Source organism: Strongylocentrotus purpuratus, unplaced genomic scaffold (genome assembly GCF_000002235.5).
Source record: "Strongylocentrotus purpuratus isolate Spur 01 unplaced genomic scaffold, Spur_5.0 spur5_scaffold_21, whole genome shotgun sequence".
In the NCBI taxonomy this organism is placed as follows: domain Eukaryota; kingdom Metazoa; phylum Echinodermata; class Echinoidea; order Camarodonta; family Strongylocentrotidae; genus Strongylocentrotus; species Strongylocentrotus purpuratus.
This window is the reverse complement of record NW_022145607.1, coordinates 30,822,765-30,850,408: the sequence shown is the minus strand read 5'-3', so window position 1 is coordinate 30,850,408 and position 27,644 is coordinate 30,822,765. Positions and strand designations below refer to the sequence as shown.

The 27,644-nt window shown below is 37.3% G+C and overlaps 2 protein-coding genes across 2 annotated transcripts; one reads left to right on the top strand and one right to left on the bottom strand.

Annotated features, from left to right (window-relative positions):
• The first annotated feature begins 3,226 nt into the window (after positions 1 to 3,226).
• Positions 3,227 to 10,390, top strand: LOC593366 (prefoldin subunit 3). Its single transcript, XM_792844.5, has 6 exons — positions 3,227 to 3,325; positions 4,349 to 4,473; positions 6,617 to 6,683; positions 7,345 to 7,443; positions 8,074 to 8,212; positions 9,187 to 10,390. Exons 1-6 carry the CDS (start codon positions 3,263 to 3,265, stop codon positions 9,249 to 9,251), a joined length of 558 nt encoding a protein of 185 aa, XP_797937.1. The 5' UTR covers positions 3,227 to 3,262; the 3' UTR covers positions 9,252 to 10,390.
• A 2,342-nt stretch (positions 10,391 to 12,732) lies between these two features.
• LOC574613 (probable ATP-dependent RNA helicase DDX10) lies at positions 12,733 to 27,642 on the bottom strand. Its single transcript, XM_030994497.1, has 16 exons — positions 27,451 to 27,642; positions 26,636 to 26,827; positions 24,976 to 25,134; positions 24,485 to 24,605; positions 23,911 to 24,025; positions 23,373 to 23,469; positions 22,402 to 22,506; positions 21,474 to 21,636; positions 20,116 to 20,302; positions 19,377 to 19,553; positions 18,329 to 18,689; positions 17,446 to 17,607; positions 16,870 to 17,040; positions 16,103 to 16,168; positions 14,686 to 14,867; positions 12,733 to 13,790 (listed from the first exon to the last, which is right to left on the bottom strand). The coding sequence occupies exons 1-16, from the start codon at positions 27,613 to 27,615 to the stop codon at positions 13,607 to 13,609; spliced, it is 2,607 nt and encodes an 868-aa protein (XP_030850357.1). The 5' UTR covers positions 27,616 to 27,642; the 3' UTR covers positions 12,733 to 13,606.
• Between the last annotated feature and the right edge of the window lie 2 nt (positions 27,643 to 27,644).

Below are 27,644 nucleotides of genomic sequence, written 5' to 3'. Positions count from 1 at the left end.
GCGCGGAAGCCACCAGCATGTGCAGAGCAGAGCACGCCGAAACAAAGGGGGCGATGCAATTTGCGATGCCGATGGCTAGATTCCTTAGAGCTTGGTATGGCAGTTACATAACAAAATCACAGAGACTGTCTCCAAGGGCGTCATTAGCAATTTAAAGCCAACTGATTGAGTTAATGATCATAATTTCAACTTACCAGGTTTAACACACGTTTCCTTTACATACGTATCATCCTCCGGTATAGTGGAAAACTTGTTACATCGATAAAATGAATAAGGTTTCTCTCTGGGATAATTATTATTGGAGCGTGTAAACATTTACCAGGCAACGCTAGTCTTATATTTACAGACGTTAAAATACATTTGTATATACTCTCTTCATTATTTGATCTATTTATCGTCATATTTTGCACGTGATGCTGATATTTTACAGTTTTGTAAGCAATATCAATATCAGTAAAAATCATCTTCTGTTATTTGGACCTCTGCGTATCTATCTCAATACGATAAATGCGAATACTTTTATAATATAAGACTAAGCAAAATATCGATTGGGGTAATCCCTTGAGCACACTTGGTATATTACAAATTCAAGCCATGGTAATGCTGTTTTATATAGCATTCAATTCTTCATAAATTAGATTTGGATTTTGAATATCTCTTTTGATTAGATTTAAACAATATTCAAATAATGATAATTTCTGACTATATTCTTAGGGGATCTTGAAGAAAAAGTCTAATTTCAATCAAAACTCTTCCTATATATTATAGGCCTACTATATCAGCCAACATCAAATTCTGTAGAACCTTCGCTGGGGATCGAAATAAATTATGATTGTGTTGCACGCGTATGTCATATCTGTGAAATTAATGTAAACGTTGTCAGTGTCATAGCCAATTGTGCAAGGAAACCGTTTATCTACTTTCTAGACTTGTTTTTTCTTTGGTATAATAACATACTTAAAATGAGTTGTAAAGGGTACATGAGCATAACATTTAATTGTCTAAACATCAATAACCCACTTCTTATAGGGGGCCAAAATTAAACTGATTGAATCTGCGCGCAGCACAAAACGTACGACCACTCGGTACATTAAGGGTCTAAAAATCAGACTATTTCTTTAGTGATTGTAATCACTAAAGTCGATTCGACAACTAGTATTTCTTATTTTACCACGTAAAGACATTTCAAACCCTTTTGTTTTGAGGGAAGTTCTAAATTAGTATTAATTCAAATGCCGTTGGAATTTTAACCTTTTCATAAAAAATATTTAAAAAAATCATATATGCCTACGGAGCCTATCCACGGAGGGGCATGGCTGATCATGACTCCTATCTCCATATCAACTTTCAGGTTATAGTGAAAATTCCAGCCCCCCCCCCCCCCCCCCCATTTAATAAAAAAGAAAAGAAAAAAAATCTAAGACCGCGGCCTTTCCTCCCGAATATCCAAACTAAATTCAAATTCAAATTTAAGACTTTCTTGATTATAATCCAAACAAAATAGAATCATTCTCATTTTTTTTTATCGACAAGGGATAACACAAATCAAAATTATAGTGAAAGTAACAAAGGCAACTGATTGTAATTTCAAAATTACAATATGCAGAAATCGCAAAAAAGATAACATACTACCAGATGCCTCATCTGGAATTTAATACTGAGAGGAAATGTTCAACAATCTTCTTTTTTCAGCGAGGAAACGAAGAAATACAATTTTGTTGATACGACGGTAATTTGGAAGTACTAAAGCATGATTGCTCCTCTTCTCTCAGCCTTATTTTCAGCCACTGATGGTGGACGGACTAGCAACGTTCCCGCAACGTTCCCGCCACGTTCCAATAATATTGGGTCAAATTCAGTGACACCAGCAGAAGGTGAATCTTTTCACATGAGAATTGCACAAAGATTGACATAATTATTTGGTGGAAGGAGGTTTGATTTTTGTTTTAGGGGGTATTTTAAAATTGGTATAGGCCAAATTTCTCCAGACGTAGTTTAATGTTCATGTCTGCGCTGATTGATCAGGCGTAGTGATCTATACAACCATTTCTGAAACTATACGATTGTCATTTTCTGTAAAGAAAGGAGCCCCTGGGGGTGGGGGTGGGGTATTTGCCTAATACGGTATACGGGGATGTGCCGCTCTAATGGGTTACTTTTTTGCAAAACAAATCCCAAACATGGGGGTGATTTTGTGCAGCAAAAATCCCTAAAATCCCTAAGAAGACACTTTTTTTGTTGTTGAAAATTTGACATTTTTTCCGTTGGGGGGGGGGGGGGGTCAGGTCACCTCTTTTAGTTCAGCCATTGGCATAATTTTTTAATTTTTTTTTAAATTTAAAAAGAAAGAAAAAAAAAGGTCCGGGCTATTTAAGGTCTTAATACGGACGGGGAGGGGAGCATTGTGCGCCTCAAATAGTGCGCATTGTGGGGGAGGGGGTGGAGAAGCATGAACAAAAATTCAACCTGAAAATGTGGAAAGTCATTTATGTTTATCGATTTTAACTTGTTCCACATTCTTTCTTTTCATGACCAGCATCTGCCTTTTTCTATCAAGAAAGTATAACAATGTATAAAGTTAAATGAGTTAAAAAGTTTATTTTTCATTTTTTAAAGAGAAATCTCATCTCCTTGGCAATGTATACAAAATCTTTGTTTTTGGTAGTCCCCCTTCTTTTCTGACAAAACATGGGGGACATTTGATATGAGTGTCCTCCGGAGGAAAAATCGGTCCCCCGGATTGACCGTCCCATGGTTGGCAGCCCCGCAAATTTGATGGCAAAATTGTATCATATAATGTAAAAAACGGTTAAACCACATTTCTGCCATGATTTTCAAAACCAATGCGTTTGTAGACAGATCCGATTGATGAAAGAATACAAATGTAGGTTTTCTGTTGTACGCAGAAAACCTAAATTTTCTTTTATTATTATATATCTGTCTTTAAACTCACTTTTTTTTTTTGGGGGGGGGGCTATCTTTGCAGAATGACAACCTCTTTCATAATCATTATGATACAATTTTATCAGCAATTCAATAACGTTTTCATTTTTTCAAAATTTGCCCTTGGTTTTGAATTAGTTTCAATACATTATTAGTAAAGACAATTACTTGCAGTTTATCAATGATGAATCACTAAGATTTTCTTCGTCTTTTCACTAAAATTTGTTTGCACTCGACTAGTTTCTTCACATTGCATTTTTTCCCATACAGTCGAGTCCAAAACGAATCGCACTTCTCATATTGTGTGCAATTTCCAAACATGGCTGGTGATGGTGACAAAACTCTGGCGAAAGCCGCTGGTATTCCTGAGGCTGTATTCGTGGTAAGTGTAATTTAAGAAGGAAATTTATCAATTATGATGTCTGTTTATGAATATTCAGCTGTTTTGGTGAGATTTAATTGCACGATGACTGTGAAAGAGACGGTAAAATAACTGCTGTTGGCGACATTCCTCGCTCGCTGCCGTCCACATGAATCGCCCTAAACCGTTGCTCGGCGCAGCTACGGCTCTTGGGCGGGCCCACCCGGGCGCAGTGGAGCGCGCGCCTCGGTATAGCTTGGGTCTGGTGCGGCAAAATATCCACCCGTTTTCCTTTAGCTTTTAAATTTGCCGGCTGTTTGTTGGCATCAGTTTTGGACTATCATCAACAGCTTCATATTGTTCTCCATGTCATGACAACAAGTTTTTTAAAATTCGAATTTCAATATTTTATTGCTGTGATATGAATGATGTGTCCTTGAATTGAACTTGAGTGTTGAAATTAGTAGGTGGTCCAAGAATAAGGATCGTCCGCATAAACGAGGATAGACTTTGTAAACACGGACAGGTGCGTCTGCGAAAATAAGGATCGTCCGCATTTATGCTGACGATTCTGATTTCCGATCCGCGCTTTGATGATGCGAAAAACGGATTCCGCAATGATTTTCTTAATGCATTTTACATTGACTTTGTACAGAGACGTTCACGTTATGAGCGATAAATCCTCGGGAAGACAGACAACCCATAAAAGTAGACGGTGAACTGAAGGTATTCTTTTTTCGCATCGCCAGCCCGCGGATCGGGAACCCGAAACCCACAGAGCATCAAAGAAAAGATCCTTTTTATTGAGGAGACAATTTGTCCGTGTATACAAGGATATCCTTGTTTATGCGGACAATCCTCATTCTCGGACCAGCGCCCCTACTGTTGAAACTGAAACAATGAAAGTGGAAGTTTGACTTTGAAACTAAGACCAAGAGTAAGACTGTTGTCTTTGACTTTGTGAATTTGTGAAAAAAGAACAAATTAAAATAGCCAAAAGTAAATCCTTGATTGTTTCCCTTCTCGTTTCACTCTGATTTACAGGAAGATGTAGATAGTTTTATGCAGAAACCTCAGAATGAATCGGCTGAGGTCGTTTTGAAGCGGTTAGAAGAACAGCACCAGAAGTATAAATTCATGGAGATGAATTTATTGCAGAAGAAAAGAAGGTACCGTATGTTTTTCTATGGTTAAGTCTTTAGAATGTTTCAATAGATCTGTGTCTATGTTAAAGATCTAGTTGGCAAATTTATCTGCTAATATATGCCCAAAATAGAGACTTTTGGTGAAGACTGGTTGCCTTTATCAAAATAAAGTTCTTTAGAAGAATATTGTTAAATATCTGCAAAGTGAAGAGGTTCATTCATGTTATTTTCCTTGTAGGGGACCCATCATCAAAAACTATTTTGTAGGTTTCAGGGCTGTCGTTTAAAGCCGGTAACCGGTAAAACTTGCCGCCTATTCACTCGTTTCTTACCGGCTATAATTCCTATAATAAACCTTGCAAAAATCACAGAAAGTAGATCTAAATCAATGCTAATCCAAAATTTCCTTAATTTCGTCCAAGATATAATTAGTGCCGCACATACAAGGCCGCAGTCGACGAAATCCCTTACGATCACGAACGCGACGTCGTCCGTACTTACCTAGACCTATCTATCTAACGTTACATCGCAGTTCTCCCCCCACAGCGCGGCGACCAAGCCCGCCCGTCCCTACCCCATTGCGATCCCGATGTGCACGCGAGAATACACACTGATCATAACAAAACTGAAGCTAGCGCGCTGTAACCAAACTATCCGTTGCCGATTTGATATTTGAAGATCACGGAAACCGGGGCCTATACACGTGCGTGCAATGTCTAGAGACAACGTACTTTAGATTCTGAGATGCGCAAATCGGCAACAGAGTTTTGAACTGGGCTGAGTTTAGGCCGGCCACGGCTGTCCCCGGCGGACCCCCGCAGCTAGCTCGCATGATATATGCAGGCTCGCGCTCCGCGAATATTCAAAACTAACTTCCGATCGCAGTTGAATAAACAAATATACAGTGTCTTCACTTTGTCAGGAAAAACAGTGATATAACATTATAAAATGAACAGGAACTGAAGTAAATTCTTAAATGTATTCAATAATTTCATGTCAAAAAAAAATAATTAAATGAGAATTCATATGGGGAGCCAAATAAAAGTCACAAGTAAAAAAAAAAAATCAAAATCTAGCCTCTGCTGCCCATTATTTAAATACTGTACATGTATTCAACAAATCATGATGTAGAAAGATTGAGTATGGTGCATCATCTCAGTTTAATTAAAAATTACAAAGTAATGGTACAAAGTGATAAATAATTATCAACTATAACTTTTCTTATGAGTTATGATTGTTCATGTAATATTAAACATGAACAATATGTGTGTTTATTACAATATATGTGTAATACAAGGTAGGAAAGATAACTACAAATTTTCTTCTTAGGTATGCACCAGATTGCACGATTTCAAGTGGAAAATCCCAAAAGGTCCCTACCGAGGGAGGGGGGATACCCCCCTCCCACACCCTCCCCCCCTCGGTCGCTTCGCTCCTTCGGGCTTGGTCGCTTCGCTCCCTCGCAGTGATGGTACCTCCTATAAAATTCAAATTACCTCCTTCAAAAATAATTAACAAGACCCCTGAGGTTTAGAGGAAGAATTTTTTATGTATCTAATAACCTGTTCGTTTATCATTAACTTGTATTTTTCATAATTTTTCAGCCTAATTAGTTACTTTGGAAGGAAGAGTTTTTGTATACTCAGGTACTTTGGTATGGATGTGAAACTTTAGAGAGAACAGAAGTAATATTTCATAGCTGATATGCAATTTAAACGTTCATACTTCACAAAATTATAGTGATCAGAATTCAATCATGACATACATGTAAATGAGGCATGCATTGTGATCTTGTAAACATGGTAAAGGAAAGATTTGTATGATGGATGTGTACACCAGTTTATTTGGATTATGGTAAATCTCTTATGGTATAGAATGAACATATACATGCCAACTGTTCAGATTAAAGAGGAACATTCCTCTTTTTGGGAGAAGATAATTATCATTTTAATTCAGGTGTTCCTCTTCCTGTACAAATTTGTCTGTAGTATTGAATAGGAGAGTTAGGATTGTTCCTCTTTTTTTTGAAAATAGCATAATTTGTACAGATTTCTGATTTTCAAATGTTGGCATGTATGTGAACAGCTTAACAACTTTTTAATCCTTGCTTTCTTGTTATACGCTTTGAGTTGAAAAAAATCTAATCAAACACTATCTCTTGTCACAGGTTAAGGGGCCAGATTCCTGATATAAGAACAACTTTAGACATTGTTAAGCATCTACAAAGTAAACAGGTAAATACTTCCTCAGCTCATTTTCTTTCTTTCCTTTTAATAGAACAGGATTCTTGACAAAGTGAAAATCACGTAGCTCCCCTATATGGAAAAATATGTCATAAAGTGTTTTGTTGAAGTGTCTGGGTAGTATCCTGATGGATTTAGATCCAGGGTTTTCTTCAGTGTATAACATACAGTACATAAAGCTCCTACCACGTGTGGACAAGTTTAAAAGTAAAAATAACCGTAAGTAAATTCTTCCCAACAAAGGTATTAGATGGACAATAATAAATATGTTGATCTATACTTTCAACTGGCAAAAACGTTTTTTGTCCTCTTAAAAAGACCCCCCCCCCCCCCCCCCCCCCGGATGCGGTAAGGATTGTTCACTCAATTTGTACTCATACAAATTTATTGTCAAGAAGGCAAAAGCGATGTACATGTATGAATAAGAATATCAAGTAAATTGGTGCCTTCTTGTTATTAAATTTGGTTTAAATGAATGTACTTTTTAGTACGACTGGTTTAAATGTAATGATGAACTCTTACACGCTCTATCTAAGTACGTTGTAAACTTTGAAAACAGATGAATTCTGCTTGTACGATAGTGGTCGATATAAAGTAATTTCATTATTTTTAGTCATCCTGTCATGATTTCTTTTTCCCTTTTGTTTCTAAGGGTTCCGAGGATGAGTTGAAAACACAGTTTCTTCTGTCAGACCAAGTGTACGCCAAGGCTTCAATTCTACCAACGAAGAAAGTTTGTCTGTGGCTTGGGGTAAGTCTACACCAACAGTATCAGTTTATAGTTTGATGGTTTAATGGTTTGGTTTCAAAAAATGTTTTTAAGAAAGCATGTTATGCAACAAGTGGACCAACCGTTTTAAGTCCTCTCCAAGGAACTTGATACCAAAGGGCACTAGTGCCTCAACTTGGTTTCGAACCTTGTAATTCCTAGTTACCATACCACTTGTTAAAGATGATACTAGTTTTTTTGTTATACAGTAGGCTTGCGGGTGCACCATGTGAGAGAGAGAGGGAGGATTGAGGAGTCCTGAAAAGGACTCTCGGTAATCTTTCTTGAGGTTGTGTAGTCCTGAAAAGGACTGTTGGTGTAGTCTTTTTTTTTTATGAACATGCTCCAAATATGTTTCCTCCAGTACCCTACTATTCTAGATTGCCATATAATGTCCAATTTCTTGTCATGCATTTCTCTATATCATATCATATCTATATTCTCTATAAGTGAATTAAAGTTGATCTTTAGTTCTGGTCAGGGTACTGCACTGCTAAATCTTTTCTAAAGTATTTCAGAATTGTTATGTTGCTATATTGTTATATTGCTTTTATACACACATTTAAGTAGTGATTCGTGCAATAGCATTCTCTATTTCTCCCTATCCTTTAGGCTAACGTGATGCTGGAGTATGAACTGTCCGATGCAGAGGCTCTCCTCTCTAAGAACCTGAAAGCAGCTACAGAGAGCCAGACCCAGGTAGACCTGGATCTAGACTTCCTCAGGGATCAGTACACTACCACCGAAGTCAGTATCCTTTTCAGATAATAACATGCATCAAACTGGTAAGAAAAAATAAAAAAGTTTACTGCTGGTAAGGCACAACCAGGGGGGCATTTCACAAAACTTGTCATCAGTTACAAATGACAGTTTTTGTTATAAGCTACTGAAATCCTTGCTTTTGATTGGTTATCAGCAGATTTGTCACTGAATTTTTTCATTTGTCATTGAAAATAGGCTTTGTGAAACGTCACCCCAGAATTCTTCAAAATTTTGATTACATGTAAATTAACTTTTCACTGGAAACATGTTTTATTTTTTTGTGGACCTTAAAAACACTTGGCTTTTACTTATTATTTCAATGGAATCTTAGATTTCTGACTTTTTTTTTACTTGTGAGATGTTGATTTTCTAAGAATTGGTTGCACGGTGTTCGCTTTTCGTCTCCCTAGGCACAGGAGGTAGTTGGCTTAGTCAGTAAAGAGTCTGCCTGTCGAAACTAAGATTGTAGGTTTTGAATCCAACCCAGGCGAATGACTGAAGCCTGCGTGGTGCATTATCGTGCCCCTCATAGAAGCAGGTTATAATTTTAGATGGAAAACATGCTAAATGGAGGCCCTGTTTGGAGGAGAGTCACCACCTTTGCACATTAAAAACACACTGCACTTTTTTTGTAAGAGTAAGGCGAGACCATGGTGTATTGGTCCACCTGCACACCCCCAATCAGTTATACAGGGAGGAGAGACCCCAAGGGTTACAGAGATTCTGTTCGCTTTTTTGCCTCCCAGGTGCAGGTGATGCCAAATACTTAATAATAATACTTAATAAAATAATAGTATGGCAAGTTAGTGCCCCAGAAGGAAATGATTATGTTTTTAGCCATTTTATTATGCCTCCGCCCAATGAAGGTTTATATTAATCGGGTACGAAAGGATATTTTTATTACAAAGTAATGAAGCTGCATCTTTGTTCAGAGATAATTATTCCTTAACTCCAGAATCTCAGATATGGCACGTGTCTATAACTTCGACGTGAAACGGCGGCAGGCAGCAGGAAAATTGTCATCATAGCGACAGGACAGCATCTGCATCAGCAATATTGTTCTTTCGTTGTATCGAAGCAGCCATCTTTTTTTTTTTTTTTTAACTAGAAGTGGATGTATCATATAAAGTCGCTGAGTTTGGAAAAATATGGAGAATTGAAAGAACTTGCTCTCATGCATATTTCATGCATCCTTTGTATTTAACAGTAGATAGATTATATAATTTGACCCTTTAATTCTCAATTCAAAATAGCAAGTAGTGTCGCAGCAATCAGAAGTTGATTGATGGTTCGAGCAAAACATTTTCAAAGAATGGCACTTGTGTTTTTTCGAGATATACTAGGCAGCTTTACTTTACAGCAGTGAGCTACATAATAAGCCTGGGGCAACTGACAGTTTGTCACTTTAATTCTAAACTTGATGCCCGGGTCATTCAAAGGTTACAGACAAGTTCTTTTGAAAGTCCTGGGCCCCCATCTCATAAACAGTTGCGATTGATCCAAATCGATCGCAAGTTTGATGTCTCCTATCTCTCACGTACATAGTTGCGATTGACGTCAATCGCAAATGGGTTGTAATTAATCGCAACTGTTTATAAGACAGGGGCCCTGGTATGTATAATTTGAGTTCAGATTGATACAGCTTAGTTTCTCATTTGGAAAATGATGGCATAGTTTGATTTTTTTTGATAGCACCCTGCACATGTAGCTGTGATCTTTTTCTGTTGTCCTAGTGCTATGAAAAGGCCAAAATTTATTGTACAGAATGCTTTCACCCTTATGTATCAAGAACAGTACTGAAGCAATAGGGATGCAAAGCTTATGGAAGATCATTCCTTTTGGCAACTGTCTGTAGCCTGTTGCTCATTTTTTTACCAAGCATGATGATCAAGTAACTAGTGTAAAATAATCCATTTGTATCTGCACTTCTGCGTAACAATTGTACATCAACATTATTTTATATGTAAATCCCCCAATGAGGTTACTGCTAAGCAGTATAACATTCAAATGTTGATGCTTCTCCCTTGTTTGGTTGCGTTTTTTCAATTTCTTCCAGCCAGTTGAAAATTCTGGACCATTCCCCCCCCCCCCTCCCCCTCTCCCCTCTCAATTTCTCATCTACCTTTAACCGGTACTTGTTTCGTTAGTCAATACTTGGTGTAAGTGATATGGTCAAAGATTTTGAATGCATTACGGAGATCTGTCATCCATGCATCCAGTTGTGCTATTCTGAAGGCATTAAATATGAATACATTGTATATTGGCTTGCAGGTTAAGAAGTATGAATGATAATTCACCTTGTGCAGTTTAAGAGCAGTTGGGAGCTTTGGTAATTCATTGTATTAGTTCCTACATGAAGCGAAACTAGCAGGATAACTTGCGAATTGCAGCTGGCATCACTGAACTTGGCCATGTCATATCGAGGGGTCGGTGACACAAAGACGAACTACATTTTGGCCATTTGAGAAAAAGTGGTTCATGTGTCTCTGAGCATTTGGGCCTGAAGGAGTTAAGTCTCTGTTTCACTAGCCATTGACTTCAATGGGGTGTTGGGTGGAGTTAAGTCTTTGTGTATCCTGGAAAGCCCACATTTTTCTGAACATTTTTATATCAAATACTCATTTTGGCAAAATATGGAGATCCGTCTTTGTGTCGCTGAACCCTCGATATCATATAAAAAGTTCAAGTACAGTTAAACCTGGGCATCGTTTTACTAAATTGTCAGAAGTACAACTTCATGGACATCTCATTAAAGTGTGTGTTAAATGACTTGAATTTAATATACACGTTTTAAAAGGTTGTTGGCGAACTTGTACTTACAAATGTATGACAGTTTCATGAAACCCTGCCCAGATGGGAATTAGGATGTGAATTTAATTACATGATATCACTCTCTTTCTCCTTTACTTCATTTTGCATTCTTGCTCCCTCCATTTCGTGTCGTATCTATTTCTCTACGTTCTCTTGTGGGACCATGATGACCCTGAAGTCTTTGGAACACGGCAGTACAATTTTTTTGATAAGACCAACAGTATGTTTCTACATTGTCACTTTGTACAAATCATAATTTCAAATTAAGGGCTCGTCCCGTTTGACCGGTACTTCTAACTACAGCTATAAAATCATTCCTGTAGGTAATGTGTAAACGTATTGGATATGCCACCAATCTGAGAAAATTCTTACTCAAGGATCACCATCACAAAAGCAAGTGTGGAAGTGAGATGCATGCAATGCCTTTTTTGGATGGAATTTCAAGTACGACTGATTACCGTTATCGTTTGAATGGGACCGGACCCATGTCCTTGCTGTATTAGCTACTTATTTGACCTACAGTGTTATTTTACATGGTGAAGCAGTACCGTACATACAACACCGTGTATGTATGTAATGCATTGTAAATTTGTGTTTTTTCTTATGTTTGAAATAAATATGCAGTGTGTATTAATAATTGAAATTATCTGGTGTCAAACTTTGTTTGTAGACTTGTGTGTTGAAAGTATAAATTTGTGTTCAATCCTTTAAACAAAATGCGGGCAATTTGTTCAGTGAAATCTGCATGTCCATACAAAACACTGTTATAAAGTCCAAGTAGTCCAACAATGGAATTAAACAGGCTGTATTTGGTTTTATGTACGATATCAATTTACTTATAAGCCGATTGCTGTTACAGGTGTAACAAGCCAGTATTCATCAAAATGCAACCACATACACACACACACATACACAAATTAAAAACACACTAGCACCACCATTATAGTACTCTTCACATAAATGGACCATTAACTTGACATTCCAATTTAAAATCAAGGCCCCTGTTTCTTAAAACTTGTTATCATTAACAAATGCTAAAGATGACAAATTTGCTCTCGGCTAATCAAATACCATGGTTTCAGAAGCTTACCACATTTATTGGAACTTGTTATTGATAACTAGTTTTATGAAAACAGGGCCCGAAAGTGTGTTGTTCATATTTCAAACCCTTTTCTTTTAGTTGAAATCATAATTTACCCATACTAAAGCCTAAAGCCTAAATTGTGTTGTAAATATGAAATTGCATCCAAAAGATTAAGATGACAACATTTTTGTTCAGTTTTATTTCAAGCTTGGACAAGAGAGAGAGAGATAGAGAAATGGAGGGAGGGAGGGGGAGACACAGTGAGAAAGAGAGAGGGGAGGGAGGGAGGGGGAGAGCAAGAGAGAGAGTGAGAGAGAGAGAGAGAGAGAAAAAAAAACCCTCTTTAATGTTGATTTGATTTTCTAGTCCCTTTTGAAATAATGAACATGCCCCCAAACTGAGAAAGTGTGTCACCACAGAGCACATAGACCTTATCAAACATGGATGTCTACTTTTTGTGCAGTCCACTGTTGAGAGGATACTCTCCAATTCTAGGTTCACGGTTTAAACACATTTGATAAATGCATGAATGAGTTACACAATGATTAACTTTTTGTAGCATATAGAATAGACATTTCTTTATTTCAATAAAACATGATTATATCCTTTAAAGGTAGTGTATCCCATTTGCAGCTAACATCAAATTCTGTAGAACTTTGCAGGAATCGTGAGTATGTCATGTATGTCCTATCTGTGAAATGTAAACGTTCAGCGGTGAGCAGTGACCTGGTTATGCAATAGAAACCGTTAACTTTTTAGACTTCACTGCTGGACACTGTTTCTGACTTTTTAATAACATAGATAAAATTAGCTGTAAAGGGTACATTATCATGTGTACACATCAATGACTCTCTTCTTATAATGAACAAAATTAAACTTATCAAGTCTTTACTTGGCACAAAACGTACGACTATGCGGTAGAAGGGTCTGAAAATCAGACTACCTTCTAGGTGTATTTTTCGCAACATATTTTGATTCCACAGAGGCAATTAACAGTTCTAATTTTTAGAGAGAAGGATTAGTTGGTATTACATGTATCTCTTGTTTACTATAGGACTTGCATAATTTTATATTAGCATGCAAAAAGGATATGAATTGAGAAATATCATAAACTCAATTTTCCATCTCTTTCTATTACTTACTCGAAAATACATAACCATAACCATGTCAAGTTTCTGCAGCAATATAATGAATCTAATTCTGAATTTGGATTGTTAGAAGATGGTAAGAGAGAAATTTGAGATCCGTAAAGTCTGATTTCAAGTTCCCAGTTTGTCTAATGCCCATTTCGTCTACCATCCACAAGGTCTAATAATCATTTGATGACTATATTTCTATGATTTCACGACTATTAGACCATATGGGAACAGACTAATTGGGAAGTAGACGAACTGGTTGCAGACCAAATGGCAAATCACTGTCTCGGGGGACGGGGTTGATAATTTGTAACTGATTAAACGATTGAAAGTCTCTTTCTCCCCTTTAATCTCAGAACCTGTTGACTGAGAGCATGTGAAGGGCTAGCTGTTCATCATCCTCTAATGACAATCCTGTATCCATGGCAACATCATCCTCCTCTTCATCCATCATCTTCCGCTTCTTTTTCTTCTTCTTCTCGCTTTTCTCTTTGATCGTTTTCCTCTTGGTGGGGCTCGATGCAGTCTTTGATTTTCTGTTTCAATAAAAGAAAGGGTAAAGAAAATAAATGAATTTGAAAACTACATGTCGAGGGGGCGGTGACACAAAGACGTAACTCCATTTTGGCCATTTTGAGAAAAAGTGGTTGATGTGTCACTGAGCATTTGGGCCTTAATGAGTTAAGTCAGTGTTTCACTAGCCATTGACTTCAATGTGGTGTCGGGTGGAGTTAAGTCTTCGTGTTTCCTGGAAAGCCCCCATTTTCTGAACATTTTTATATCAAATACTTATTTTGGCAAAATATGGAGTTACGTCTATGTGTCACTGAACCCTCGATGTATTCCTTCAGATGCAGTGCAGGTGCCGTAACAAATTAAAAGGCTCATAGGTCTCCTGGTTTCTCATGGGGAATTTGACACCATTCGGGTGTGTTTGGCCAATAACAGGTGCTGTCAATCACCAAGAGTGGACTTTACTTTTAAGACCAACATGTCTTGTGTAACACAAGTTTGCAGTCTGCTATCTCATATGTACATACATGTAGTTGCAGGGCCCAGATTTGTACCATTTTTTTCCTTCATTTTCCATGACTTTCCAGGACTTCCAGAAGAATGTATTTTTCCAAGACTTTTCCATTTACTTTTGTGTCATTCATCCACCTTTTAAAAACTTTCCAGACCCATTCCTCTTCTTTGTCTCTCATTTTATTCTGCTTTTAATCAAATCAACTTATTATCAAGTCCCCCTTGACTCACTTTTGTTCTTGTTTCTGAGCATTCTACATTTCTCCTTCTTCATCATCTTCATCACCATCTTACTTTTGTGTCATTCATCCACTTCCCAGACCCATTTCTCTTCTTCTTCTCTCATTTTTTTTCTCTTCCTGCTCTTAATTAAAGCAACTTATTATCAAGTCCCCCTTAACCCACCTTTGCGATTGTTTCTGAGCATTCTTCACTTCTCCTTCTTCTTCTTCATCGTCACCCTCTTCATCACCATCTTCGTCATCTTGAGAGACGAAAGCAGAGCAGACGTCGGGATCCGGAAGGCTCATCGGATCAAACTCCTGATCACCATCATCCAGGCTGATACCAAGACTAACACCTTCATCCTATTGTAAATCAAGAAACAGGTTTGGCAGTTTTTTAATTTATCAAAAGAATAGAAATAGTAAATTTTATGAACAACAAACAAATATATTATGCTGAAGTCTACAATTATATATTTAAAGATGATTTAAAGTGATCTCGTCCATTTTAGTCTATGTAGTTTGTTTTCTTTGTTTTCAATTTATCAAAAGAATAGAAATAGTAGTTTTATGACCAACAAACAAATATATTGTGCTGAAGTCTACAACATTAAAGATTATGTACCGTATTTTCCGGCGTAAAGGCCGCAGTATTTTCGGGTGAGAAAAAATCAAAAAGTCGGGGTGCGGCGTATACGCAACAACAACAAAATTCAGCGGTCAAAACATCACGTCCATTTGCACGTATGGGACTATAGGAACGGTAGCATGACTAGACAACGGTACAGGACAATTCTAGAATAACTCCACACAACTTACCGACAAGTTTATGTTGCATAGTTGACATGAAGACGAAAAAACTTATTTTTCTAATAAAATCTGCCGATAGATCTAGATCTAAGTCCATACCATTGCATCGCCAAAAAGTAAACAAAGGGATAGGCCGTTACTTACGGAGCTAGCTGCCGCACAACGCAACTGCGCAGGTCGAAAAATGCTATTTCCGATTACACCGCACATCGAGGAAGGGGTATTGTAGGATACCAAATCTGCGTACGATACAGTACTAGCTTAAAAGTCGATGAAGATCTGCTAAATTATGATCATTTTTTAGGTTAACTTCTTGTTGATTTATAAGAATATTGATGAATTCGGTATAGTTTGTAAAAAAAAAAGAGTGTTCTACAAGAAAATTACGATCATTTTGTTTGGTCCGTTTTTTTTTTGTTTTTTTTGTTTGTTTTTTTTTTTTTTTGCTGTAGTTTTTTTTTTTTCTCTACGAAATGTCAAAGTTGGGGGTGCGGCCTATACGGCGGTGCGGCCTTTACGCCGGCAAATACGGTAAAGTGATCTCGTCCATTTCAGCGTTTCTAGTTTGTTTTCTTTCCAAATCGTTGATTATCTAAGTGAAATGCTACTTATTTGTTCATAGTGCCTCTTAAAACTGACATAAAGGTTAATTTTAACAAAACATATTTAATTGATTTTAAAAAATTGAAAATCACACTTATCTACTCCAGTTTACGAGGTTCTACATGTAAAAACATCTTAAGGAAACCATAAATATATTCTACTACTTGATGTTAGTGGATAAGTACCTCATCATCGCTATCTTTCTTCTCTTTCTTTGATTTCTTTGACCGCTTTTCCTTTAGTTTCCTTTCCTGAAAATAGATAAAGAAATCAGAATGAACTTGACATAATGAATATTCATGAGAGTATGGAATCCTAAAAACTTACACATACGATTAAATACATAATAAACCAGGTTTAATAATGATTCTAATGTCATACACTTTCGATGACAAAAACATTCGGCTGTTGACTCAACATTTCAGTTCATTTAGAGAATGTGATGAAGAGAAACAATTGCCTAGAACATGGATTCCCTTAAAACAGGAAAAGATGCGCACATTGTGAATGAACAAGAATATGACTATGATCTTGGCCCCGTCTTATGAAGAGTTGCGTTTGATCCAAATCAATCACAAGTCCTCTTATCAATCGCAAGTTTACAGTCTTCTATATCTTATGTAGTAGTAGCTGTCTGTCGCGAAGCAACAGAGACCGCCTTCATTTTCACTTTACAGCTGTTCTCCATACAGCTCGCTGACCTGCAGCATAATGAATATTCATAATATATCTTATGTACATAGTGAATATCAATCGCAATTACGTTTTGATTAATATTAGCTGTTTTTAAGCCTGGGCCCAGGGTAATAATATCACTTAAACACTGAGAAATGATGGTAAGATAGTGTACAAATCTAGATCAATACTATCATTATCAGGACCACTATCATCACAATATTTACATTCTTTGTAGAGAACTTAGAATATTGAGTAAATGCTATTTGTATCTCACCAAGTGTTTTTGTTTGATGCGCTCTTTGTAGACCTGTTTGTCATGTTTATCCTCCTCCTCCATGAACTTCTTGGCCTTCTCAATGTCAATGCCTCCTCCTTCCCCCTCCTCATCACCCTCCTGGAGACGAGACGCTACGTTGGATTGAGCTGGTGGCCACTGAGCTTCAATCTGATAAAAAGGAAATATCAAAATAACAAAAATATCACTATCACTGTTCCCTATTTACGTTTGAATTGTAAGGTGCCTGGATGTGGGACGTGGCGGATGTCGCTAGTATTGTTGAATTGAACGCCATTGATGTTATGTTGATGTTATGTTGATGTTATGTTTTATAATTTGTACATTGTTTGTGATACACCTGAACCAGTGAGCAACAAATTTCCATTTTTAGTGGACAATAAATCAATTCAATTCAATTCAATTAAGTGTCAAAATTAGTACAAATATACAACAAATTAGACTGGTTATGTACCTCCTCCTCCTCCTGTAGATCAATGTCTTGCCAAAGCACATAACAACCTCAACAAATCAAATTGATTGTTAGGAAATTAAAAAGAAAAAGAACATTCTTACCTCTCCTTCTTCATCAAAGACCTTCTTGGTGTTGATCTGAAGGTTCTTCTTCCTGATCTTCTTTGCGAGAGCGTACTTTGTGAGAGGTTTATCCGGTTTCTTAGAATGTCTGCCAGGGGCTATCAACTCATCATCATCATCGCTGGCATCCTCGGTGGAAACCTATGCGGGAAATAAAACAAGAAATAAATTGTTAACTTTACAATCTTAGAAAAACATGAATTTCCATGAACGTAGTATGGCAAGAGCACCTGGGCCTGTGCAACGCCCTTGTCTGCAAACAGCTGCAGGTGCACAATTCACATGGAACAAAACAAGCGACAAAACATGAACTTTTAAAATGCAATAATTGCTATACAAAAATCACATGTAACACAACTATTGAGAAAGGGTATTTTCACTGATTTCACTGATTTATTAATAGTAAGCCTTGTAACGTCCACTTTCATGTCAAATATCTTTCAAGAAATGTTACAGAAATGCATCACATTGGGGATACAGGATAGCCTGAAAGTTTTAATGGAAGTCCCTCTTAGCAACTAATGATAATGTATTTGAGAATATTTGACAACTGGAATTACTTCAATATTATGATGATATAGTACCCTGTGGATGATCAGTGTACGTCACCTTCTTAATATTGAATAATGTATGTATAATACCATCAGCTAATGAGGAAAGCCTTATATATAAACTTTTCTGTAAGTGATCTGCAGACATTAGTTAATGGTTCCTTTATTCTGTCATTGTATTTGTTATTCTACTTTGTTTTCTTCATTCTGTGTAATGTTACAATCCTTTGTATTCCAGAAATGAAATACGATTAAAACTTAAAACAAAAATATACATATGTGACCTTAAACATTATCAAATCTTCTCCTACCTCTTTAGCATCTCCATCTTTCAGTTTCTTCACCAGCAAGTCCTCTTCTTCCTCATCAGCATCGTCATGGAAACCATATGCTCCTTCTCCATCTCCACCGGCTCCTGGAGAATCCTCTTCACCCTCCTCCTCTTCCGATTCTTCACTCTCCTCTTCACTCCTTCCTTTCCTCCTCTCATCTCTTTGTGAGTCTTCGTGTAAAGTCCTTTCATTTGGGATTTTCTCTGTGATGGGTTGGGATGATGATGGGGTTCCTGATAACCTCTGTTGGTTTTTGTTTGATTTCTGGATCTGCTCCTGTTTTCTCTTCTCTGCATTCTGGATGAACCTCACCCTCGGTGCAACTGCTAAACCAAGAGCTCTGTCAGAGATAAATAATAAAATAATAATAATAATAGAAAATGGTGCTTATAAAGCGCTTACCAACAAAGTCTCTAAGCGCTATAACAAACAAGCTATAAGCACCGTTTTTATTATTATTATTCATTCAATAAAGACAAAAGTGAATCTATAAGCCTGAAGATTCACTGGAAATCAGGAAGTTTGTGGTAAAAAGGGGGATACATTTTTCAAGAGATTTAATAATCATGACTGCAACTATGGGATAACACTTCCATTTCAACAACAAAAAAAATTGTAATTTTTTCTAAAAACACTATTTTCACATCAACTCTCAAGATCAACAAGCTTGGACTTTTCAGAATTCTACGTTTACTTTTGTTATGGAAGGTGAAATTCACTGATGATCTATGCATTGAGAAACAGGCTTTTAGTTTACCTCGGCAAAGTAAAATCAATGCAGAACGTAAAAGCTACTTAATCGGTGGAGGCGCGATAGCTCATTTGGTAGAGCAGTGGTCTCGTATTCCGGCGACTTGGGTTCTAAACCAAGTCGATGCACTAGTGCCCTTCGGTAAGGAATTAATCCTCATTACCAGGTCTTCCAGACAGGACCTTAAGCCGTCGGTCCTCTGGTTGCTTACTAACAAGCATTTATTCCTTTTTAGCAGTCAGGTATAAAATAACCACCACTACTACTTCTACTTACTTTGCAAAGTTGTCGAGAGACAGCACATGAACATTGAAGATATCCTTGTTCTTCATAAGGTAGACCGATTTGAGATATGCAATGAAGGCTCTTTGGGCTGACTGCTTGAGTTCTAAGTTCTGAGCACAGAAGGATTGTAATTTCTTCTCTATAGCAAACCTCTTGTTTGGATTTACCCTAAAGAGAAAGAGACAAGAGCATTATAACATTGGTAATATCAAAGATTCTTTTCTAAAATGTTTATCGTATTGTGTCTGTTTTTTGAGAGATGTGATTGTGGGTTCGTTAACATGTACTTCTGAGTATATAGAAAGAACAGTAACTTCTTGTCTGCAGCAAAATATGGTTAACCCTAAACAATGGTTAACCCTAAACAATGGTTAACCCTAAACAAAAAAAAAGATGTTGTATTGCCCCAAAATCTTGAAAGCTATGGTCTGCTTTTTTTTAAAGATTATTTTTTTGAACCATTTTCTAGGATTTATTTTTTTAATGAATAACAAAATTTGTATTAAAGTATTCAAAACTAAGAAATATCAGCCCAAAGAGGGAGAAAAAGAAAAGAAAAAAAAAACTTAACAAAAAAAGATTTCCGACCGACTCATGTTTTGGTACCTAAAGGGCATTAAAACATCTTTCTTTTGTTTTCTAGGCCTAAGCTTTCTACTGTCACACAAACTACATGTAGGGTTACAGTCAAATGCGGCCCAAGAAAAGAGCTTCCTCCGATCATACTCACTCAATCTTCTCGATGGGGATCCTCCTCGTCTCCATCTCGGCCACCATCGCCTCCTCTTCCGACGGCAGGAGCACGAGGAGGGCCTCACCGTCCTTCTCGTACCTGGCCGTCCGCCCCACTCGGTGGATGTAGGTGCTGGAGTCCTCAGGGCAGTCCAACTGCACCACCCAGTTGACTGCGGGAAAATCTGTCAAGAATAACAACATCATGGAATAATGTTTCTTTAAAGCCCATCTGTACTAGTTTACAGGAGGGATTAGACCACCCTGCAAGGTCACTGACAGGTGGTTAACTCATTTAATCAGCTCTCCCTGGATGATGGGGGACCAATGGTCACTGATTAGGCATTGTTTGCTATATAGAGGGCGCAAGTAGCTGTAAGTAGCGCAGTGGGGCTTTAAATCACATACTTTATTTATTGAAGAAAAAACACAAGAGAAGTATGTAAGAAGGAACATTCAAGCCTAGGCTACTGCCTAATTATACAAGACAGTACAAAACGGAAAGATATTACACACAATTATACATGTACGAAATAATAAAAATATAAAAAACATGATTTGTATGAAGTAATCATAGATTGATCAGTACATTCATACCTGCCAACATTTGAAAATGAGAATTAAGAATTTTTAGCACGGTATGTCTTCGAAAATAAGAAATCTGTACCTTTAACAGGCGTTCGCACATGCAGCAACAGTGTAACTGGCAATACGCGGTAAATCTGTGCAAAAAAGCGAATACAAATTCGCTGCTCAATCATGCAGCCCTTCAACGCATGCAATACGTGAACTCTCACATCGCGGCATATGACAAAACAAGCTTAATTTGGTTTAAGCAACACATACACACACATAAAAAAAAAAATTTAAAAGAAAAAAAAAAATCCTGAAAAAACAGAATATTCCGAATTATTTGGAAGGGTTGGCAGGTATGTACATTTGGTGCACACTAACACAGGTATATACTAATCATAGTAAAAGAAAAATTATTATTCAATAATAATGCGCATGCTGTACCTTACTTATGGAATTGGTTGCTACAAGACATTTGTTGTATAATTTCAAGTGTAGATTGCTTTAGAGATGCCCTCAAAACTCATCTTTTCAAAATTACTTTTTCCATCTACTGTAAACTCTGTTATTTTCGCGTGATCAATTTTTTGCACTGAGCGACCCGAAAACATATTCGCTGGTTCTTAACTTCGCGTTGCACACATTTCAGCCCGTTCAAAACATGCACAAGAAGTCATGCTTATATTTTCGCGAGTTCTAAAATACGTGCTTGTTGATTTTAGCGCAAAATTCGCAAAAATTGATGTCCGCGAATATTTCTACTTCTACTTCTACAGTATTTACCTAATCCTCTAGCGGCGATGTCCGTGGCCAGGAGAACGGCCGATTCTCTGACGCAGAACTCCTCGTACACCGCCATCCTTCTCAGCTGATGCATCGAGCCGTACAGCGCCATCACGGACACACCAGGGTTCAACTTGCAGAGCACCTCAAACGTGTATTTGACCTGAAGCAGCAAAGAATTTAAATCAAAAATTAGAAAATACTTCATCTGTTTTTAAATCAATAATAATATTTGCATGTTTATACGTCTACTATGTTTTGTACACTGTTTTGTTATTGTTATATCTTTTATAGGCGATTGTATGTATCTTTTAATAACAGGGACTGCCTTAACAGAACCTTACGGTTTTATTTGCAGTTTCCCCAATTCACTATTGCTGATTAACTTTGTATAATTCCGGTATATTTGTAGACACGTTTACATTTTGTGTGTGTTCTCTGTTTTCTATTTTGTATGTAATCTGTAATTTATGTCTATTTTATGTCTATTTTATGGATTTGAATTGAAATACAATTCGAAACTTGAAACTTGAATTTATCTCAATGTGTATAAAATGATCATTTACTAGTATTTCCTTTACTTCTTATGACTGATGGTTAGAATAATTAAAGTCAGAACTATATAGAAGTGTCGTAGTCGAGTGGTTTCAGCAATTGACTTGAAATCCAAAGGTCGTGGTTCGATCCCTGACATGGCACTAATTTCCTTTGGCAAGGCATTAATCTTCATTTGCCACACTCAACCCAGGTGAGGTAAATGGGTACCTGGCAGGAATGAATTCCTTGAAATGCTAGAGCGCTGTAAATAATGGCAGCTAGGCTAAAGTTAGGGTAATAATTAGTACACCTCGGAATAGATTTTCTAGATAGACGGCGCTATAGAAACGCCATTATTATTCTTGTTATAAAGATGGAAGAGAGTATATACCTGCTTACAACTGGACATGAAAACCAGTGTCTTCTGTTTCATGTGGGCCTTGATGAAAGAGTACAAGACATCTAGCTTCTGCTCCAACTCACATACAATGTAGCTCTAAAAATATGCATTAGAACTTTCAGCAAACTTTGACCAGGACGGTGTTTCATAAAGGCTGTTCGTAAAGTTACGCATGATTTTACGAACAACATGTATATGAAGTGCCAGATAGGATGCCCAAAGTTTTTTCTGCTATTTCCAATAACCTCAATTAAATTATGGCAAAAAATATACTTTGCATTAAAAATGTTTGTTATAATAAGAATGTTAATCTACATCTGCGCAGTTCAACTTTAGTTGATGCAGTTAATAATAATTGAGCATCCCATTTGGCTTTTCATATACAAGTCGTTCGCAAAGTCATGCGTAACTTTACGAACAGCTTTATGAAACACGCTCTAGACCACATTATAATCCAACACTTATGATGAAATAATTCTACATGTGTTTATAAATGTAAATAAATTACATTTTACCAGCTTCTATCAAATATGTCGAACAAACTATTGCATAATTATTTATTTTGCAATGAGCAGGGATTTGAATAATAAATATCTTTATAGTATCTGCTCACAAATGATTATGAGAACAGATTTCTTATTTAAATGTCAACTGGGAACCCGGATATATACAACATGTCACTATATATATTGACCTGTCACAAAATAGTGACCGGTAGAGGTGTTGTAGTCTGGCGGATATGTCACTGGACCGTGGATCACATGGTTCGCAATTCTGAGTCCCACCGTGGCACTAATGTCCTTTTGCAAGACATAAATCTACGTTTGCCACTCTCCACCCAGGTGTTAAATGGGTACCCTAGCCCTAATATCAACCCATTGTCTTTGACAAAATAAGACCTGGATCACCACCACAGGACACAAAATAGTAGACCCTGTTTGCACATGAAACTTAAGCCATACCTGTTCCAGCTGAACTGGCGTACTGTGGGTGTGATGTTCATGAACCGCAACGTACTTGGGTTCCAGCAAACTGAGTCGGGCCAAGTCTCGCACGGACCTGAAAAAAACAATACCGGACACAATTATTTAAAAGGAAGAACAAATATAAATCATTAGGAAAGGATTGCATAGCGATATATCAGCTGGTCTGGATGACTTACTATACTAATTTAAAAAATGTGTTTACATCATGATACACCCAACGTCAAAACCCATTTTATGCTGCATGAAGAAGAACAAAATCTATCTCATCTTTATCCCATATAAAAAATGATTAAACGATCTGATAATTCTGAGCCGATTTAGCTTTAGCTCCTCCAAGGAAGCGTGAAATTCCTTAAAATTCAGATCTTATTAATCAAATGACTATTCTGATCCTTTGTCATTAAAGTTTTAAACGTTTGAGTGTCGATATCGAAAACTGTTACAAATACTTCCAAAATTGGATTGTACCGGTGGTGCGTTGGACTTTGGAACCGTCTAGATTCCACTGACTTACTTAGTTTGTGTAGCAGAGAAGAGGAGGGTCTGTCTTTCAGCTGGTAGGTGATCCAAGATGGCGTCTATCGTCCTCTGGAATCCCAGGTCAAGGATGCGGTCTGCTTCATCGAGGACTTCAAGCAAGGAAAAGGAGGAAAGACATTAATTTTGATGAGAGATCTAAGCCATTTCTTGCTTTTAATCATTTTCCCGTCAAAGTCGATGTAAATCATGTAAAATGTACTCTAAGCACAATAATATCAACACTACCCAAATTGTGGACATTTTGCCATCCAATTTCATTTTATCATCAATCAAAATCCTGTAGAGGTGCAATCTTAAATGCATTACAAGAGAAGGGCAAAGAGATTTCACGAAATTGCACGGTCTGATTTCCTGCTTTTTGAAATTGTTTAATGTTGAAAAGCATGTTTCTTAAACAAATTTTGGAATCTATTTCACATCCTCCTCCTCCTCCTCCTCCTCCTCCTCCTCCTCCTCCTCCTCCTCCTCCTCCTCCTCCTCCTCCTCCTCCTCATTATCACTATCATTATTATTTTCATATTCATGTACGGTCAAATTATTTTCCTCACCTAAGATCTTCAGATTGAGACTCTCAAAGCAGGCTGTTTCATCCATGTGTTGCAGGAGTCTACCCGGAGTACACACCACCACGTTTGTCTTTGGAATCCTCTCCATCTCTGTCTTCAAATCCTACAACAAAACACACATATCACTGAACACAGGTTTCTTAAGGCTTGTTCAGATATGGTGCTGCAAACTGCCACAAAATAGCTGCCACATTTTTTTTAACGTACAAATGAATGGCAACTGTGAAACAAAGAACTTACACAGTCAGTCACTGAATAGTGTCTTACAGTGAAGTCTAGAAGGTAAACAGGTTTTCTTGCATAATTTGAATACTAGGACACTGCTGATGTTTAAATTTCACAGATAGGACACACATGACATATAATCATAATTCCTGCAAAGTTCTACAGAAAACATTGCCAATTTTAAATATAGGTGAAAATATGTAAATGTACATATTATGTGAAATATAAAACAATAAACTGAAGAATACCTTTCCCCCAATGATGAGCCCTGCAGAGAAGTCATGGTTTGCTCCTACTTTACAGAGTACTTCAAACGTCTGATAAGCTAGCTCCCTCGTGGGTGAAATGACAAGAGCGCCAAGACCATCGGGCACCGACCAGGAGTTCCGATACAGACACTCCAAAATCTATGATTCATAGAACAACAAAGTATGTGAAACAGGGAAACCTGTATGATATAAAGACCGCTCAAGGGAAACATGAAAAGTGGTGATACAGACAACTGTAATCAGTTTGGGATAAGGATAACATGTACATGTAGTTTTTAAGCTTCTACCAACCTCAAATTTGTTATGCAAGCTTTCATCCGCTCCTGTGGACGTTCTCAAACTAAGTGAAAGCTTGCATAACAAATTTAAGGTTGGTAGAAGCTTAAAAACTACATGTTATGAAAAGTGGTCTTTATAGACAGGAGGTCTTTAAGTACAGATTCCTTTAATACAGGTTTCAATGAGAAACCCTATTCAAGGGAAACAAAAGTTGTGGTCTTTCTATACAGGTGGTCTTTCTACACAGGTGGTTGCTAAAGCAGGTTTGCCTGTATAATGTAACTTTATTTTGTTACAGTTATCAATCTTTTGCAACATAATAGTATCATGAATTGTACTGAACTGTGGACTTCATGGCAATCTTGAATCTTTTGTGAAATTCAAATTTCATGACATTGAATTATTTTGCTTTTTTACTTTATCTCCATGACATCACCACCAATCTCAATCACTCAGAAAAATAGGCAAAAGCTCCATGCTTGAGAAGTCTCTAGTTCTTTTAGGTTTGTCTTGAATTACTCAAATATATTTCAAGGCTCAAACCCTAACATGTTCCTCAAAATTGCTCCTAAATGTGATTCAACTATGAATTCGCTGCAACACTTTATAACATTTTTAAGAATCTCCATCACTTAAAAAATTTGTAAAAGTTCTATGAACATGAATTTTCTCAATGAATTCTAGTTCTACAGTGATCTCAGAATTGTCATTAGTCTAAAATTATTAGGGCTGCGACGAGTAGTCGAATGCTCGAGTACCCGCTCTGTTGACAAATCGTACTCGAATATTCGGCCGAAAAAAAAAGAAAAAAAAAATCCCGGTCACCTGGCACTGTCCAGGCCGACGCTTACCCATGCCAGGGAGAGCGCCTGCCGCTGGCATGGTACTGTCAGTAAAAATGTTTCCCAGCTCACTCACTGTCAAACTCACCACTCAGAACCTGGGACCAAATGTCCGGATTTCCGTTTGGACTCGGAGGAAAATGGATTATTCTGCCATTTTTGGTTTTTAAAACAGCATTGTTTACTGTATTATTATTAAATCGGCGCCTTCGACTGCAACTCGAAGTAAAATTGCATGAGTTTTCGGAGACGGACCTGGGATACTGCTCCCGTGGTATGATGGTGGCAACAACAAAAAAATCAATCAAAAATATTTTAATTAAAAAAAACAAAAACATGGCATGAATTGGCGTCCGAATATTCAAGTATTCGCTTGTAAGCCTGGGAGTGTACATTACACGGTTGTGCACAGCCTTAGAAATTATAATGAATATTTTGATTCTACTTGAACAACTACACTAAAAACAACCATATTAGAGGACGTATCCAAATATTTAGACTGAGCTGACTATACTCACTGGGATAAGGAATGCTAGAGTCTTGCCCGAGCCCGTCTTCGCTGCTCCAAGGACGTCATGGCCCTGTAGTGACAGACCTATAGCTCCTCTCTGGATCTCGGTCGGGACCTTGTAGCCAGCTTCCTCGAGAGCGGACAGCGTTCTTTTACTCAGCGGAAAGTCAGAGAACGACTCTATTTTCTGGGTATCAATCTGAAACGAGACAAGATCAAAGGTACCTAATATTTGTCAGGATCTTCGTTGATGGTCGTTGGTTTTTTAAAACAAATATGCCTTAGGTCTACTAGACTATTTAGTCGATGGTCGTTTTCTTCTTTTATTCAATAGTATTTGGTCGGTGGTCGTTATTTTAATATTTGTCGATGGTCGTCGCGTTGGACTCTTTCTTTCAATAGTATTTGGTCGATGGTCGTTGGTTTCTAAATTCTATTTCTAATATTTGTCAGACTGTTGGTTTTGTGCCCCTGTAAAACCGTGGTAGGGTATTCTGCAATTTGTCCATATTTTATAGGCCCTAGGTCTAGATCTACACAATTTGCAATTTTGTTTCCCAAACAAGTCAAAGGCAAAGGTAGACATTCTCAAGAATATTGATTTTGGTGTGTTCAAGAATGGTGCTACTAATATATTGTTACGACTATCACTCCTGCAAAGCAATATCTAGATCTGAAATGAAAGAAAGATTAAAGTAAACAAACATAAAGTTAACAATGACATGTCTGAGACTTGAGAGAATTCATATCAAAAACTTACACTAAAATGAACGCATGGGACTACACCAAAATTGACACTGTGACATGTCGACAAATACTCACCTGACTGTATTGTTCCATAAGCTCATTAATCTCTTTTCTTTCCAGTTGCATTTTCTTGAGAGCCAACTTGTCCTCATTTTTACCCTTTTTATTGTGTTTCAATTTTGATGAACGACCCTTTCCAGGCTTTTGACCACGTTTCTTGAACTTGTTCTCCATGACCATGCTGCGCCTAATTCTTCACGTGTTGAATT